The sequence below is a fragment of the Amphiprion ocellaris genome, chromosome 9, assembly GCF_022539595.1.
Source record: "Amphiprion ocellaris isolate individual 3 ecotype Okinawa chromosome 9, ASM2253959v1, whole genome shotgun sequence".
In the NCBI taxonomy this organism is placed as follows: Eukaryota; Metazoa; Chordata; class Actinopteri; family Pomacentridae; genus Amphiprion; species Amphiprion ocellaris.
The window spans coordinates 23,663,083-23,679,742 of record NC_072774.1 but is presented as its reverse complement, the minus strand read 5'-3'; the positions used below and the strand labels follow the sequence as shown (position 1 = coordinate 23,679,742).

The window sequence follows — 16,660 nt, the reverse complement described above, 5'->3', positions numbered from 1 at the left end:
AAATTTGCTCTGTTAACTTGGATATTAAAGCTAAAACCTGACAATTCCAGAGCTTTTATTTAAGTGGATATATTAATGTGATAGTGGAAAGACTGAGGCAGGGCAAAGACAAAACCTTTATTAAACAATGCAAAAATGTACAGACATAGACATTTACAGCGTGTTTTTACATTAAGCGCACACTCAAACAAACACATGCACACACACACACACACACACACACACACCATATCAACAACTCATAAACTGCCATCCACTTGATAAAAATGCTTTCAGGTGAAGGTGTTTGCTCCTCTCCTTAATACTGCCTGTTTAATACAGATGAATATGTTTTTAGTAGATAAATGAGGCTAAAAAAAGCAGAAACATGATTAATACAGAAAAAACACACACAAATGAAGTAAACTAGACCTCAAAATGTGTTAAAACTGTAACCTCGACTAAATAATATGATGATGAACAGCAATATGAGGCCAAAACCTCAATTTCTTCATCTTTCAGCCCAAAGTTGGCTTCAGATTAAAATACAGTCTTTGTTATCATCTGATCCTCCCTGACACTGGAAAATAATATCTCTATCTACAATAAGTGAATTTTCTTATTTACATATAGTTTACATCCCTCATCCACAATATATTGAGTGTAAGGTGTATTTATCATTTCCTTTTTTATAATACATACAATGACAGCCTGTCTAGAAGTCAGATAATAAACGCATTAACTTGCGTAGGTGTCAGTAAAGAGTACAATATAAAGCACACACACATACTGTATGTAAACATCTTATATTCAATCACTGACTGAGATGAAACCAAACGAAGGCTTCACCACGATGCTCTGTGAAGCTGGTTTTAATAGTAATGATGAGCCTTTTTATCTGCAGTTACACAGAGACCAGAAACCAACAGAAACAACAGAAAATACATCTTCAACCTGAAATACTGAAGAAAAACTGAGCTGCTGCGATGATTTAATTCTCATGTTTCAGTATGAAAAATTTCGGCCTCCTGAAATAATTTAAAAAGAGTCTCTGAGGTTTTTTCATGAAATAAAATAATGTTAAGGGAAATAATGGAGTATTTTGTACCCTGTTTAAACACACTGAGGTCACATCAGGTTTGAGGAGCTGAAAATATAAATCAAACATTCTTTACGTCTAATAAAGCAAAAACAGTCGGCTACAACACATTATTTCCATCTTTGTAGCCCCAAAAAATTAAACATCCCGTTAAAATAATGAATAAAAGAAAAGAAATCATTACAAACAAGGAAACAAAGAAGAAACTTGTGTAAAAATAAAATGTGCAGGATTTAGGAGGGCTGATGAAGTTTCTCTGTTTTAGTCTTTGTGGCATAAGGCTTGTTTTAATTCCTGAGATTCGTCTGAATGTGTGTGTTTGTGTGTGTTTGATGTGTGTTCACATAGTGCAGCACTTGTTCTTTTGTGTTTGGCCGTCTTTGAACCGGAGACGATGCTTCGACCGATATTTCTCCAGGTAAGTCAGCTGTTTGCTGTTGATCGCTCCACGACGCTTCCTGGAACACATAAGCGTTAAATGGTGGAAATCAGTCAACTTATCCTTCATAAGGTTTTAAATGTGCCTCGTTATTTAGCAGAACTCTCACATCAACACACCACAGCTGGAGCTCTGAGGAATCTCTTGGATATTTCAAGGTCTTGTCCTGACTTCAACTTTTATTGCAGTGTAACTTTCTTTACCTATTAATTTATTACCTTTATTTATTCACATTTGTGGTTTAGTCACAGTGTTTTATTGTGTTTTGTGATCTGCTACATCCATTTTACGGGACTTTTGTTCAACTCTTGTTCATTTTTAGTGTGTTTTTTTTTTTTTTTTTTTTTAAATAAATTTGACTTTTGACTTTGTTTTTGCCATGATATTCAAGAACATTTCCCTTTAGTTTTTTTTTTTTGTGACTTTGTGGTAAAAACATAATTAAGGATCATGTGTATGTCCCGCTTGTTAGAATGGGGATTTGTGCTGATATGTGGGCTAATATCAGGTTTAATGCTGCTGTTTAAGCTAGTAGTGCATTACGTCTTTAAGAAGTGACCCTAACATACTACACACTGCTGGGCTTTTTTAAAGTTCTTCTCTATGCAAATTGCTTTACCACACAGCAGAGTTACATTGACAATACCTGGATTAAAGCTGCAGTAATCTGGAAAAAACTGCAGATTGTGTTGCTATTTAAGTGATCTCACCTGAGCTCAGCGAAAAGACCCATAATTGGCTAAAATATCGTGTCACAAAAATCTGAAAATGGAGCCAAGAGGAGGTGCAGACTTCTAGTTTCTTCTCAGACCTCTTGAATTTACAATATGCTTGAGGTTCGTGTGGAATTTTGGCCCAATGATGCCAAAAATACTGTGTTCCTTAGTGTTAAACAAGATAAAACAGCAATACAAGTGTTATGTTTGTTCTTAAACCAAGTTTTTTTTTTTTTTATTGCTAAATAGTTTCATGTTTGGTTTATATTAAAGTGAGAAAAAGATCTAGTTTCAGCTGTTCTAGCTGTGTGTGATCTTCATTTTGAGGATTCCAATAAAGCATAAATGTTCTTTACGTGTTAGATGTGCATGATGAATATTAAACATATCAGTGTACTCACTGTCTGATGAGTTGAATCGCATCTTCATACTTCATCCCACTCTCTATCAGAGCCAAAGCGACCAGCACTGGAGCTCTGCACGTAAACAGAAACATATGGAGTCACATCCGCAATTCTGCTCATCGGTTTCTGTATTTAAAAACTTCTTTAGATTTTATAAGCTGTAATCTTCATATAAGGATCAGTTAATCTTTTTTGTGTGTATTTCCCTTCTTCTGTTCACATTAAAGGGTGAATTAGTGTGTTTTTGAGTGTTTCTTGCCTTCCCAGTCCAGCCACACAGTGAACAGCTACACAGCTTCCTGGATCCTCTTTAAACTTCTTCTTCAGCAGACTCAGCCAATCATCAACCAGTTTACTGGGAGGTGGAGCGCCATCATCAAAGGGCCAATCCTGAAAAAGAGGTCCAACAGTTACTGTCACTCTGTCATTAAAGGTCACTTTTATGTTATTCATGGCTTCATTCAACAGGAAAATAAAAACTCTAGCCACTGTGATGAAGCTGAAGATAAAAGAACTGATTTAACTGCAGCTGATAAACTGACTCACACTTCTGTAGAGAAAATGAGTTCACAATTTGATCTGAGGTTAGATCCTGATCAGTCCTGTCTGCATGTCAGGGATGATTTCTAATTAGGAGAAATGCATCTGTCTATGTGCAGACATTCCTGCTGCTGTCAATTAATAAATTCAGAGGAAAAACTCCTACAAACAGCCAGAAGCAACAAAGGAAACTTCAGCTCCTGCTAATGTTTAATTATTGGTGCATGTCTTCAGTCTCACCTGTCATTCTGACTTTATCTTAGTAAATGTTTATTTTTTAACAACATAGAAGTGAAATTGCAGGGCAAAGTCAGTGAGAAAGCTGTCTTTAGACTAATACTGGTGAGGAGAAGATGAAAAAAAAAACCTTCCCTAAATTGCTTTGCACAGCTCAAAGTATGTTGTTTGTACATGCTCATCTCTTCATGTGATTGTATGCAGTTTAATGTGTTGATATGTAAATGATGCCGACCCAACTTTTACATAAAAGTGTCCAGAGTCTGATTCAGATAATAAGTCGACACCTTCAGTTGCCGTCACACTATTGTAAAGCAGTGCATATCTGACAGGAGCTTACAGTAAATGTGTGTTTTTGTGTATCGTGTTCTCACCACCACGGTGATTCCGTCTTTCTCCAGTGGTGTTTTGTCATAAGTGACGTCACAGACTCGGACCACGGTCGTGGCTCCATAACGCTTCAAGTCCTGGAGAGATGACAGGGATTTTAACACACTACATCCAATTCAATATTTATTTAATGAATTATTTTGTCAAAGTTCCTACTCACCTCTATGAATGAGCTCAGCGTGCTGTCTGTGGGGTTGTGTGTGATCAGGAACCTCATGTTCTTGTGGCAAAGTTCTACTGGAGCCGGGCGGTTCATGTTGGCCAGTGTCACCTGTGACATCCCAGACGGACCTCCGACCTTCAGGGTCAGATGTCAGATAAACAGTCAGAGTCTGGAGGATGTTCTGGACACATGTTAACATTGACAATGATTCCAAGCATGAGTTATAACAGGGGACAACATGCCAAAAATAAATATGTAGATGTACAGATCTGATGCATTATTTAGTGTGTTATTGAAGCAGCAGAACCACAATTTAATCAAACCTGTTACAGTCCTAAAGGAATATTTAAGAATTTTGGGAAATTAATTAATCTGTCTGCAAGATATAAAGTTAGAGCTAGCAAGCTGTAAGATTAACTTAGCTTGGGTTAGCATAGCTGAGTTTGGCGTAAAGCCTGAAACTGACAGTAAAGAAATACATTTGTAAAACCACAAGAAGTCGCTTTCACATTTTGTTTTTGAACCAGAACCAACGTGATAATGACTAAAATCTCCAAGTTCTGTTGAATACATTATTTTGAGTCTGCAACCTGCTTCCAGTCTTTATGCCAAGCTAACTAGCTGCTGGATACAGCCTCAAAATTTGTGTACGGACACCAGAGTGGTGCCAAACTTCCTATTAGAGTCTCATCAATAAAAAAACAAATAACATTAGCAGATTCAAAATTCAGTGGAAACACCTGAAAACTCACTGACAGTGTTTAAACTGAATGTAGCACTGCAGGGACACACAGTCCATCCACAGGTGTTTTACCTGGTTAGAGCTCTTTTACACAGCGCACATCTCTTACATTAGTGAAGGTGAACAACTCAGATGTAAATCAAATCTACAGTGTTTTCCACAGCAGACATTTTGGCACATCATAGCAGAAACATCACAGGTATGAACAGAATACCTTCATCGCATTCAGGTCATTCAGGTGAGCTAGTTTAGAGGTTTAATTGTTATATAATATAATATTGGGAAGTGTGATGGGTTTTAGCTCCACTTTATTTCCATTAGAGTTCAATTTAATCAGACAGAGTAGATATCTGTCTGTAAGTAAGAATAATGTTACTGAATATTAAGTTTGCCTGTTCTTGAATTGTCATTGAAGCTGAGTGTATTCCTATGATCTTAATTCTGGCCTGCTTCATCTTCCTCAGGGTATAAAAATGCAGTATTGTATTGAGAGTACTGATCAGATGTATTACAGTGATATTAAATGTTAGAAAAACAAAGAATCAAAGTCACAAAGTAAATGTGGACAAACTAAACCAGACAGGACAGTGGACCTAACTGTATGAGTGCAGGAACTTGTTTTACTGCTGATTCATTTCACAGTGTAGAAGTTTTGCTTCACCAGGAGACATCGGAAGCATCTCTGGCATTAATTCTACTGTATGTGATTATGTATTTACATAATGCTGAGTTTTTTTCCTTTCATGTTGTTGTCTGCAGCTCCTGGATGAGTTTTCTAATAACCCAAAGACACATTTTGGCTTTTCTTACTTTGTTTGGATGTTTGGCTTTCACTGTGCAGAATAACTCTTCTGGCGAAAGTGAAAAATTTACTGTTAAAATCTGAGTTGAAGTTGTGAACCTGTGAGCAAGACTTGTGTCATTACAGCTAATTTGGAAGCCTCGTCTGATAAATTTGCACAGGTGTGACATGGAAACTTGTACCTCACCTTTAGTGATGAATGAGACGTATTTTGTGTAGTTGTTAAACTTTTGCAATGAAAAATATTAGCGTAGTCATACAGTAGATACTGAACTTGTTTCTGTAAGCGAGGAGAAGAAAAATCTTATCTATAAATCACTTCTATATAGTATATCCTGTCCGGTGGGATTTTTAATGCATTATTTACTTTCTTAAAACAAAAAAAGAGCTGAAAATGGAGAAAGAAATAAATCTCTGCAAGATCTGGGACATAAAAATATCCTGTGCGTAAATCTTACACTCTAGAAAAGGCAAACCAGACCTTAAGAGAGAATCCTTTAACCAGCCACGTGAGAAATGCAGTAAAGGTGAGTTAAAGTCTTGTTGCTTCACTATATTTAGATGTCCAGACAGTCTCACCTTTAGCTCCAGCTGCAGCTCTCTGTTTGTCTTCAGCTTATAGCTGATCTGCAGGTAAGTCTGAGCTTCCCTTCAGTTTATAACCGTTTAAGGTCTTTTCCAGCCTTGTTGTGTTGGTTTTTATCCCATCAGCTGACTGTCTCCTACAGTTCAGGACAGTGTCGGTGTTCCTCTGTTCTAGTTTGTGATTCTCTCTGATCCTCAGCAGCTCTGTCCTTCTTCTCTCTCCAGGTATCTTCCAGGTCGAGGCTCCACCTGTTACCCCATCGGCCGGCAGGTTCAGAAGGCCGCTGCTGCTTCCTGGTTCACGGCCGGAGGACTGTGAGGTCCAGCATCATCCCAGGTGAGTCTACAGGTGTTGGGCGTGGCAGTAGTCACCAGTCCGTCGCACAAACTCCATCAACCAGCAGTTCTGCAGCACAAAACAGCAACAAGGGTTCAGCTTCAAGAGTAACGAGAAAAGCTGCACATAAGGTTTCAGAAATGCTGTGTTTTAGGATCTGTGTTCAGACTGCATTATACTGCAAAATACACTAATGACAATCGCTTTTAGTGGTACAAAGCTTAACTGATTGGCACAATGAACACAAACAGACACATGAAGACACATTTAATGTTCTTATTCACACCACATACATGATGTAACATTAAAGGAGTTCCTGGTCAGCTAACCAGAACTCGAGACATTTAATGCCAGGTTTAAAATCAGATCCAGAAGAGCAGACAAACCTATTTAATAAAGAGATTTATGAGCAAGAGGGGCCACATTAAAACTCTGTAGATTATTAGTTGGTATGAAGATCCATTGATTTACTTTAAGAACAGACTGGCACTGAAATCTGAAAGCACTATTTAATTTCAACTTTGAATCCAGACATGTTATCTTAAAGAAAATCACCAAAATTACACCAATTACCAAAACCAGAAACTGTTTAAACAGACTTTAGCTTCACAGCAGAAACTAAACCAAATCTGAGCTTAAAATCCTGTTTTTTTAAGAACATGGAGCATCAATGGAGCACACGATGAAAATGTATTTTTAGCATGTTTCGATGAAAAGATAGCTGAAGAAATCTAAGTTTAAAACGCTTTATTGTTTGAAATCAGTGTTAATTAAATAAAACCAAACTACAGGTCATGTACATGTTCTGTTTGCAAGAAACTTATAGTTCTGCTTCATCTGGGAATATTAACCAGGATAACTTTTGTTGTAACACAAACTCTACATGCAAACAGCTGTATGTTCAGGACAACACGGCTGAGCAGCAGGCGACCAGAAAACTTAACACATTTGCACAAATCAAACTTCTGTCTGAAGAAAAATAATGACCAAATCTAAAGGTGGTTTTAGTACTTCAGCTGGTCTGAGTGGATTGTGTCTGTGTGATATTTTGGCCCAGCGGGGATAAACCAGAAGAAGAAATTGGTTTGCTTTGCATTAAATCTTCTCTGTTCAGTTTATATGTAAGTTGTGGAATCATGAACTGCTCATGGATTAGGGTTCAAACAAAACAGAACAGTTTGTCTGATGAGAAACAGAATCCTGCAAGGAAACACCAGCTGTAAGAATTTTAGCTGCTCATTAAAAACACAATTTGCCTCCGTACTTATGTATTTGTCTTGTTTAAAAACAGGAACTGAGATTTAATTAACTGTTCACATTAATGAAGGTGGACATAATTTGGCTAGTGAGTAAATAAAGGCGGTAAAAAGTGAAACCCTCCAGTCAGTCACGTGCACAGACGCTCAACAACAAGCAGTGAAAACCCAGAGCTATAATCTGACCACACACACACGAACACTGTTCCAGGTTGTTGACGATCTATAATTAGGAATTTATCCACTAATCAGGACAGAGGTCAAATCACTCTCACTGAGTTATTCAAAGAGAAAACATTTAGAAAACCTCAAGTGATTTAAGCAAATTATTATTTATATTTTTTATCAGGCAGTCAGACTGAGTCTCACTTTGAAGCTGTGAAACACAAACCTCTCTGACTGGATGTGAAAACAACATACAAGGTGAGACAGACGCAGTAATTCCAATTAAAACTGTAAATCCAGAGAGCAGTTTGGCTGGTAAAGCAGGTGCTGTTCCCACTGGCCGGGTCAGAATCCAAACAGGTTAAAAATGGATCTCAGTATTATTTGAGCCGTCGGACGGCTGCCAGAGTTTCTCTGCTCCGTGAGGCTGAATGGAGAGTGATAAGCTTGTAGGTTACCAATGTTAGTAGTAGCCTCAAATAGGATAAACCCTACCAGAGTGCATTCACCTGCTCTTAGGTAACACCTGTTTACTGCGGCAGGTTCAGCCAAACTGAAGCTGTGATAAAAACCTACATTTGGTTTGTATTTGTCTGTCAGATCTTACCTCAGTTTGGCTGCTCAACTGTAAAAATCCACCAAAGTCAGCAGCAGAGTTCAACCAGCGATTGCTGACGTCCAGCCAGCCAACTGCCTGTTATAGTAAACCTGCAGCTGTATTTATAGCTGCTTCGATACCAGTAGCCGTTTCTATGACACATCAGATTCCTGTGGAAACAACAGTCCTGTCCTCCTGCCCTCAGGCTGTTCCACAGAACTTCTCTGATTATCATCTTATCTTATCTTATCATCTATGGTAGTCTGTTCACGGGAATTCCAATGTCTTTACCATCATGTTGGTGGTCTCACAAGCTGAATCCTGTTCAATCACAGCAACACAGTAAAATACTGAGTTCTTACCTCTTAGTTCTTCAGCTCCATCTCCAAACTAAACAACAGATCTTCTGCAGTGAAATAAACCTGCGTCAGTGCTTTTCTGCTATCAATCTGGAAACCAAAGAGTGTGTGTAGCCACCTGTAGCACTGCTCTAACTCTGAACCGTCCTCCCTGAACTGCTGCGACGTGCTGCATGTGCAGGATTGCAGCTCTGTGTGGCTGCAGCAGTGTGCACGGCTGAGATCTGCTGTGAGCTGCTCTAATCAGGCTGAGCAGCCATCTGACCCTGACAGGCCTGTCAGCAGCAGAACTCTCCTCAGTTAATGCTCTTAGAGGAGCTGCTCCCTCCTCACTGCTTCATCCACTCCAGTCTTTTCTGCCTTGGTGAGCTCTCAGTGAGGACAGCAGCTCTTCTCCTCCAGCTGGCTGGTGGTCGTTCAGTTCAGCTGCAGTTTCATTAAATGCGAAGCAGTGTTTCCAGTTTGCGCTCCTCAAAAACAACGTTGATTATTTGCAGCAACACAACCGTCTGGAGCTTCTCTTGTTTTTCCTCTCTGTCTCCCCCCGATCATCTAAAAATAGATCCTTTGAGCTCCAGACAGATCAGACAAGTCGACCCATTCACTGTCACTGAGCTGAATTAACTTCCTCTTTAAGCTGCAAAACTCTCAGGTTATTGGTATTCTAACTACACTGTGAAGCTGCAAATGTTTGTCCAATCCCTTACATCAGAACATTATAAAAAATGTTCCTCTAATTTACCCACTGGTACAGTTTGAAGGACACATTGTTGTGTTGTTCAGGGTGGTTCTGTTTACGAGGTTCTGACATGGATACGTGAGTCCAGAGAGTCACAAGACAGTCACAGCTCAGACTTTTTAAAAGCAGCCGGAGCCTAAGCTCACCATCAATCACTGAAGGTTAACGTCTAAAAACCAGCTAAAATTAGCTGAAGCACCACTTCCAGTTTTTCCAGGTCACAACAGTAAAACCTGGATGGTTGTTTCCTCATCATGAGCCGCTGTTATCCCATGTTTGATTTTCATTGTCACCTTTCTTAGTCCAGATAATGAGCATAAATACGGCAATGAGTCAGGCTCATAAAGATAAAAACATCTTTGCCTTATTGTTGTTAAATTGGGGCTTTGATTGCAAATCTAAACATGGAATAAAGGTGAATGTTGTCACATTCTACAGTTTGTATATTTCATATTGTTTAAATTTTAAGGGTTCATGTGTGAAAACAGAAACATGACGTTGCATTTTTCAGTAAATTTTTTTCTCTATTTTATATCTAAATCATAAAAAATCTGAGTCTATTTTAGTGATAAAATCCTTCTGAAGTTTCTGGAGTTAATGAGGTTTTTATGCAATCAGGGAATTCAGAGAAAATCTTCAGATATTGAAAGACAAGTTGCAAAAAGAAATTAGTCTTTGTTATTTTGTGTTAAGCCAACCTGCACCAAACACAGTGTCTTATTCCTTTTCTAAACAGAACTTGAGTCCAGACGTCTCATGTGAGAAATGTCGAGTATATCTGAATTAGGTTTAATAAGAAAGGCTGAGGACTTTCTGTGTTTTGCATTTGTTTTTTGTTGTTTTTTTTCCACTGCAGAAACTTGTGGGTTGTTTCAGGACATCCTCAACCATTTTTTGACCATAAAATCTATCCTTTATACCCTCTTTCAAGGTAGTTTTTGGAGGAAAGAAAGTCCACGACACGTCCTGAAAATCTTCAAACTTTCTCATCAACAACGGAAAATTCACCAAACAGGCTCCATAACAAACCTGCATCACTCTATTTCCTACGTGCTCTTTAGAAGTGGAGTTAAGTCTAATAACTTCTGATGCATTTAATGTCAGAGCTGTTGGATTCTACATGCAATGGAAACAGAAAGGCTGAAAGGGCCGATTACAGGACCGATCCATATAATAATCTTTTATTAATCCCACAGTGGGGAAATCTGCATAATTTCAGCAGCAAACTTATAAGAAATACCAGTAAAAAAGTAAAAGTATACATCAATACTAGTTCAGACTGTTTAAATTCTTCTGTATATGGAAATAACAATAGTACACATATTAATGGTTTTGCACAGATTGTTTCACGAGTAAAATACTGATAGAGAAATATTAATATTGCACAGAATTGTTCTACAATTTCTACATTTTCATTTAGCAGACTCTTTTATTCAAAATGACGTACGTATGAGAGTGGATACAACACAAGCAAGGATCTAGTCAGGAGAAAACAACCTGGATAAGAGCCACAAAACAAGTTCAAGTGTTTGTAAATAGAAAAATACTGCCATTGCGTTGAGTTTTTGAATGTATGTTCTGTCGTTTGTCATTGGTTTCTACTGAAATGTATTTTATACTGTGACTCTTATTTCTGTGCCTAATAAAGCACACCTGAGACATGATGCACCATCTAAGTGCTGCTCTTTCTTTAAGGTTTCTCCACCAGAGAAAGTCTCTGCTGCAGACTGGACCTGAACATGGCTGCTGCAGAGGTTTGTGGAAATGTGATCCGACGGCAGCAGGTCAACCCTCAGTTCAGCCTGAAGGAGTCTCAGTGGCCTCGATTCACTTTCATTTCAGTACTGAGCCAACCCTCAAAGACTTTGAGTCCTTTAACATCAGCTGCAGGGAAACAACAAGAAGATCTCGAGTTTTCAGACAGCAGTTGATAATCAGTTAATTAGGAATAAGTGTGCTGAGGTTTGTCTGTCAGAGACTCTAGTAAAATAGAAAGTAGAACTGGAGATAATTTAGTCTTTCAATTCATGCCTCAGCTGTGTGTTAATCATGTGAACTTGTTGGAAACAGAACATCATACTAAAACAAAAACCAAAAACACTTGAGAAAGTTCTTTGAAAAAGAAAACACAGCTAAATAGAATTACTTAACATTTGCCTTTCCGTTGTGCTTCTTGATTATTCTTGAGTAGCTGCTGTTCTGATCCGTCTCAGGAAGCTATTTTTGTCATTATGCAACCATCGGTTCTATTTAAACCTCCATCACCTCAACAGAGCAGCTCTAATCAGCTCTGCAGCTTCTTTTATTTGTGTCGCATGAAAACAAACAGACCAATAAAGTGGGACGGGCAGTGAGACACATTACTCAACATGATATCAGTAGGTACAGCATTAAACCTGCACATTACAGCAGATTTACAGCTGATCACCTTCAAAAAGCTCCTGTTTATCTGGAAACTGCTCATAAGTGACAATAATCCAAATTAGTTTTATTCTGAGTCGTCCCTCGGGATGAGTGATGCCTATATGTGAAACTACACAGTGGATCCTAGTGGTTTGTAGTTCTGTCTCACATCACTCAGCCGTGTGAAATACGACATAATCCACTGAGTGATGAAGAGGAAACTGGATATGAACAGGAAGCGGAGTTCCTCCCTTCAGTAGTGGCTATTTTCTGTTTTACGCACTGTGAGTCTTAGTGAATCCCAAACAGCACCTCATCACACAGTTTCAGAGTTTAAATATTTTACTCGTATAATAATATAATATCAGTCAAGTCTGAGGAAGTTGCTCTAGCATATCGTGCAGAACTGAACTTACAGTTTAACGTCATTCTATTCTGATACGAGACTGAGCAGAGCCTGAAAACAAACAGAAACATTTTCCCTGAGAGTGGAAATCAGGATTAAACTACAGATGGCCTCTGATCTGAGCTCCTGAACACAACAACATAACAAATACCTTTCAGACGGAGATAGAAACAGAATAAAAACTGTTACAAGAAAAATAAAATTTGTGTAAAATTCTAAAAGAAAAAAAACAAGCTTAAACTGGGTGGAAACTTGTAAGATAAAATTATGAAAAAAATTATCAAAATATTAAGACCACTAAGAGCAAGAGAAAGTCACTTAAAAAAGTTTTTTTTTCTTTTGAGATTTTTCCTAAAAGATTCAGTAGAAGAGGAACATCTGACTGAAAGAAGAACCTCACAGATATGATCTCCATCAATCACCAGCCTCCGATAAATTCTCTGAGGATCTAAGAGGCTCAGCAGGAGAAAGAAGTTCTTAAATGAAGCTGGTGTTTAGCCATGCATGGCTGCACAAACAAGTACCTTGAAATTAGTTCTGTATTCAGCTGGTGAACAGGACAGGATGTCAGTGCAGGTGGAACTTTAGTTTTAAGAAGGCCTTGAAGTTACATTTCGATCAAAGCATGATTGAGCGCCGTATGTCAGTTTGCTTTGCAGTTTTATTTTCAATGATTTCATTACAAGAATTAAATGAAAACAAGACACAATGAACTCTGATGAAAATCCTGCCATTTGGAATGTGGACAAGTTCATTTCTTTGTGCCAAACATGTCAGAAACCACAGATTCAAACTTTCTCAGCTGAACTGTTCAGACAGAACTACGACTGACAGGTAATCTGGTTATAAAAGGAGTCAGTGTGTTTTGCCACATAAACCTTCACACGTAAACACACACACACACACACACACACACACACACACACACAAGCACACTCACACACAGTTGTGCTTCCATGACTTCAGAGGACATTACATCAATCATTTAAGCATAACTTACTCTAACCTCCACCATCAGTGGTACCACCCTCACCATAAACATAAACATAAGCTGAGCCTTTACCTTAAAATCTCAGCATTTTGTAACTTACTTTTAGTCCCCATAAAGAATACTAATCCCTATAATGTGATGTATTAATTCAATGTAAAATAATAGATTTTTTAGGTTTAAAGTTTCATTATATTATGTAATATTACTGATTACTTCAGTACAACTGCCAGTATCATGTTTAACTGTTCTATTCCAGCCTGATTGTAGTTCACATATTTTACTTCAGTAATGTATTTTAGTTATGTCTTTTTAGACATCGCATTTCTGATGTTTATTTTCAGTATTTTATTTTTTTCTAATCAGTATCTGGAACAATAACTTCTTTCAGGACAAAAAAAGTTTTATCTTATTGCAGAAACAGATTTAGGTCCTCACAACATGAGTAATACTCACAGACAGCAAAACACTAACACACACACGCACGCACGCACATACACACACACACACACACACACACACACACACACACACACACACACACACACACACACACACACACACACACACACACACACACACACACACACACACACACACACACACACACACACCTACATACATCTTGTAGACACTAACTCAAACCTTCACCTAAACCTGACTCAGCCTTTAATCAACCATAAAATTTCATGATTTATGTTGCTGGGACTCACTCTGTGTCCCAACGACTGGAAAATCGTTTTAGTTCCCCACAACCTGAGTAAGACACAAACATACACACACACAGTCACACATACAGGCGGCAGCAGCTGCTATGTGTAAAATTAGACTGTTTTGAAAGCTGAGAGTCTATCAGCAGGACTTTCACCTGTAGACTGGACGTTACCATGACGACCAGCTGTCAGCGGGACACTATACCTTCACTATGTACATGTATATATATATATATATATGTGTATGTGTGTGTGTGTGTGTGTGTGTACATGTACGTGCACTGAAGTGGAGAAAACTGTATCACTTCTCTGTAAGACTTATTTCCTTTCAGTTTCCATCTCACTGTCCATCCTTCTGCAGCTCCATGAGATTATCAAGACGAATGACCTCCTTAGATAATGTTAAAATATATTTAAAGGTCTGTACAATCCGTAAAATTACACAAGGCTAAAATAAGAGTGAATATAGTAAGCAGTGAGATGAAAATCTGACCATCGTGCTCCAGGAAGTGGACATGAAACTCCATCTAGTGGACTCTGCTGGGAAGAGACAGGAGGATTTATTTACCGTCTTCATCAACTAGTGTCTGGATTCTGAACTACTGTAACTAACATGTCCTAAATACTCGTCACTAAGTGAGGGGAGACTACAGACTTATTTCAAAATTTGATCTGGTATCATCATGCAGTAGAACTACATTATGTTGTGTGTTTTATAATATTATCCAGTGTGGTGTTATGGCTTAGGAGATATGATAAAAGCTTCCTTAATTGCAAAGGAAATGCTTGAGACAGATATTGCTTAGAAAAAACAAAATAGAACCTCCAAAATTTCCAGCATTACTGTTTACTGTTCTATTCTAGTTTCATTTCATTTTGTTACTTAAGTCCAATCATGTAATGTACTATATTGTACATTTTTTTAGGCTACTAAGGTTTGTAATGCTCTGAGCTACAGCTGGCACAAGAATTTCCTTCAGGACTAATAAAGTTATAAGTTACAAGGAGAACACATTACTGAAATAAATAGTATATACAAATAAGAAAAGAACGGAACAGTAAAAGTAATACTGGTGATTATACTGAGGTAATAAGTACTACAACTAAAAAATTAGAGAAAAATTAACTATTTCCCAATAAATGAAATGAAACCGAGGTTGCATATTCCATCTCTCATGTCAGATCTTTGAGTTTGTAGATATTCCAGGTGCAGATATAGAAATATTATGATCTGGGACAGTTTATTTGATGAATTGTTGTTGCATTAAGCTAGATTGAGCATCAGAGTGGTTTAACATTAAAGTTGCACCGACCCAATAACATGACCACTCTGACATCCAACCACTTTTGCGTTGCTGCTGCTTGGTGCCGCGTTGTGAGATGACTGTGGTCCTGCAGTTAGTGACACACACATGCAGAAAAACATTAAATGAAATGAGTGTATCTGTGAGAATATGGGACATTGTTGGTGTGAAATAGGCCACGAGGCCAGCCGAGCTTAGTCAGGGTTCCTGTGATGGTGGAGGCTCTGCAGTGACGTGAGGCTGAGTAAGACCCATCTGCTGCTCAGCCAACGGTAACTGGATTAAAGCTGCTGCAGCTCTGATGGACTTCTGAATGTCGCTGCAGTGGTGGTTTATGTCTTAAAGGAGGTTCAGTCTGCTGTGTTTCCGCTCAGCTGTTGTCGTCTGATGTCCACCTACTGCTGTCTGACGGTTTCAGGTTTAGGGATCCAGGTGATGTCTGGATCTTGTTTTAGATTCAGTATTTAGTTCAAGACTGCATGATCATAATCTAAAAAACTGCAGTATTAAAGTCTCTCCACTGGCTTCCTGTCCATTTCGGGAATGATTTTCAGATTTTATTGTTTGTTTTCAAGGTGTTAAATGGGTCAAAACCTCCTTATTTTGCTTATTTTTATATTTTCACACCCAGTTAGAGCTCTGAGTACGACCAACCAGATGATCTTCACTGTTCTAAGATCTTGACACTAAAACAGAGGTTATCCAGTCTTTGTTTGTGTTTTCATGTAAGAAAAACTAAGACTTCAGAAGCTTTTACGTCACTACTGAAGACCAACTTTTCCACCCAAGTAGAGCTTGACCCCCTGACCTCTTTTATGGTGTTGTATCTTCTATGGCCTCCTGACTTTATGTTTTACTGTGTTTTATCTTTATTTCATTGTTTTTATTCAGGTTAGTCAGTGTGTTTGTGATTAATGTGTTTCTATTTATAATCAAACAGCACTTTGGTTTAACTTTTGTTGTTTTAAATGTGCTTCACAGATAACATGGACTGGACTTGACCTTGTGATTAAAAGAACAACCTCATTTTCTGCTGCTAATCCAGAAACATTTGACCTTTTCTCATCATGTACAAATGTCACTTCATATAATAATAATTAAACCGCCTTAGAGAAACAGAGCAGTGCTGACATACTGACCTCTGTGTCTCACATCTTCTGACCCTGTAGATCGAGATAAAACTGCTCAGATGGAGACATCTGGCGTCCATCGATGGCTTCATATCTGCAAATCTACTTATCTTTATTGTGGACTGTAGGGGCCTCATGCTGTCCAGTCACTATTAGGTTTCTGGAC

The 16,660-nt window shown here is 38.2% G+C and overlaps 1 protein-coding gene across 2 annotated transcripts; it reads right to left on the bottom strand.

Annotated features, from left to right (window-relative positions):
• Positions 1-103: 103 nt before the first annotated feature.
• LOC111579831 (protein tyrosine phosphatase type IVA 3) lies at positions 104-9,516 on the bottom strand. 2 transcript variants are annotated; one of them, XM_023287308.3, is made up of 7 exons: positions 8,815-9,516; positions 6,091-6,502; positions 3,965-4,102; positions 3,789-3,881; positions 2,897-3,027; positions 2,635-2,709; positions 104-1,536 (listed from the first exon to the last, which is right to left on the bottom strand). In XM_023287308.3, the coding sequence occupies exons 3-7, from the start codon at positions 4,082-4,084 to the stop codon at positions 1,419-1,421; spliced, it is 537 nt and encodes a 178-aa protein (XP_023143076.2). In that variant the 5' UTR covers positions 4,085-4,102; positions 6,091-6,502; positions 8,815-9,516; the 3' UTR covers positions 104-1,418. The 2 variants fall into 2 exon arrangements, with proteins under 2 accessions (XP_023143076.2, XP_023143077.2); XM_023287309.3 differs by lacking the exon at positions 8,815-9,516 and adding an exon at positions 8,462-8,619.
• Positions 9,517-16,660: the final 7,144 nt, after the last annotated feature.

Bases quoted from the DNA above. Each gene is read 5' to 3' on its own strand.
- LOC111579831 (XM_023287308.3), bottom strand. From the start codon at position 4,084: ATGTCACAGGTGACACTGGCCAACATGAACCGCCCGGCTCCAGTAGAA. The intron at 3,882-3,964 runs GTGAGTAGGAAC...TCATCTCTCCAG, and splicing joins CGCTGAGCTCATTCATAGAG to GACTTGAAGCGTTATGGAGC. The intron at 1,537-2,634 runs GTGAGTACACTG...TATGTGTTCCAG, and splicing joins GCGATTCAACTCATCAGACA to GAAGCGTCGTGGAGCGATCA.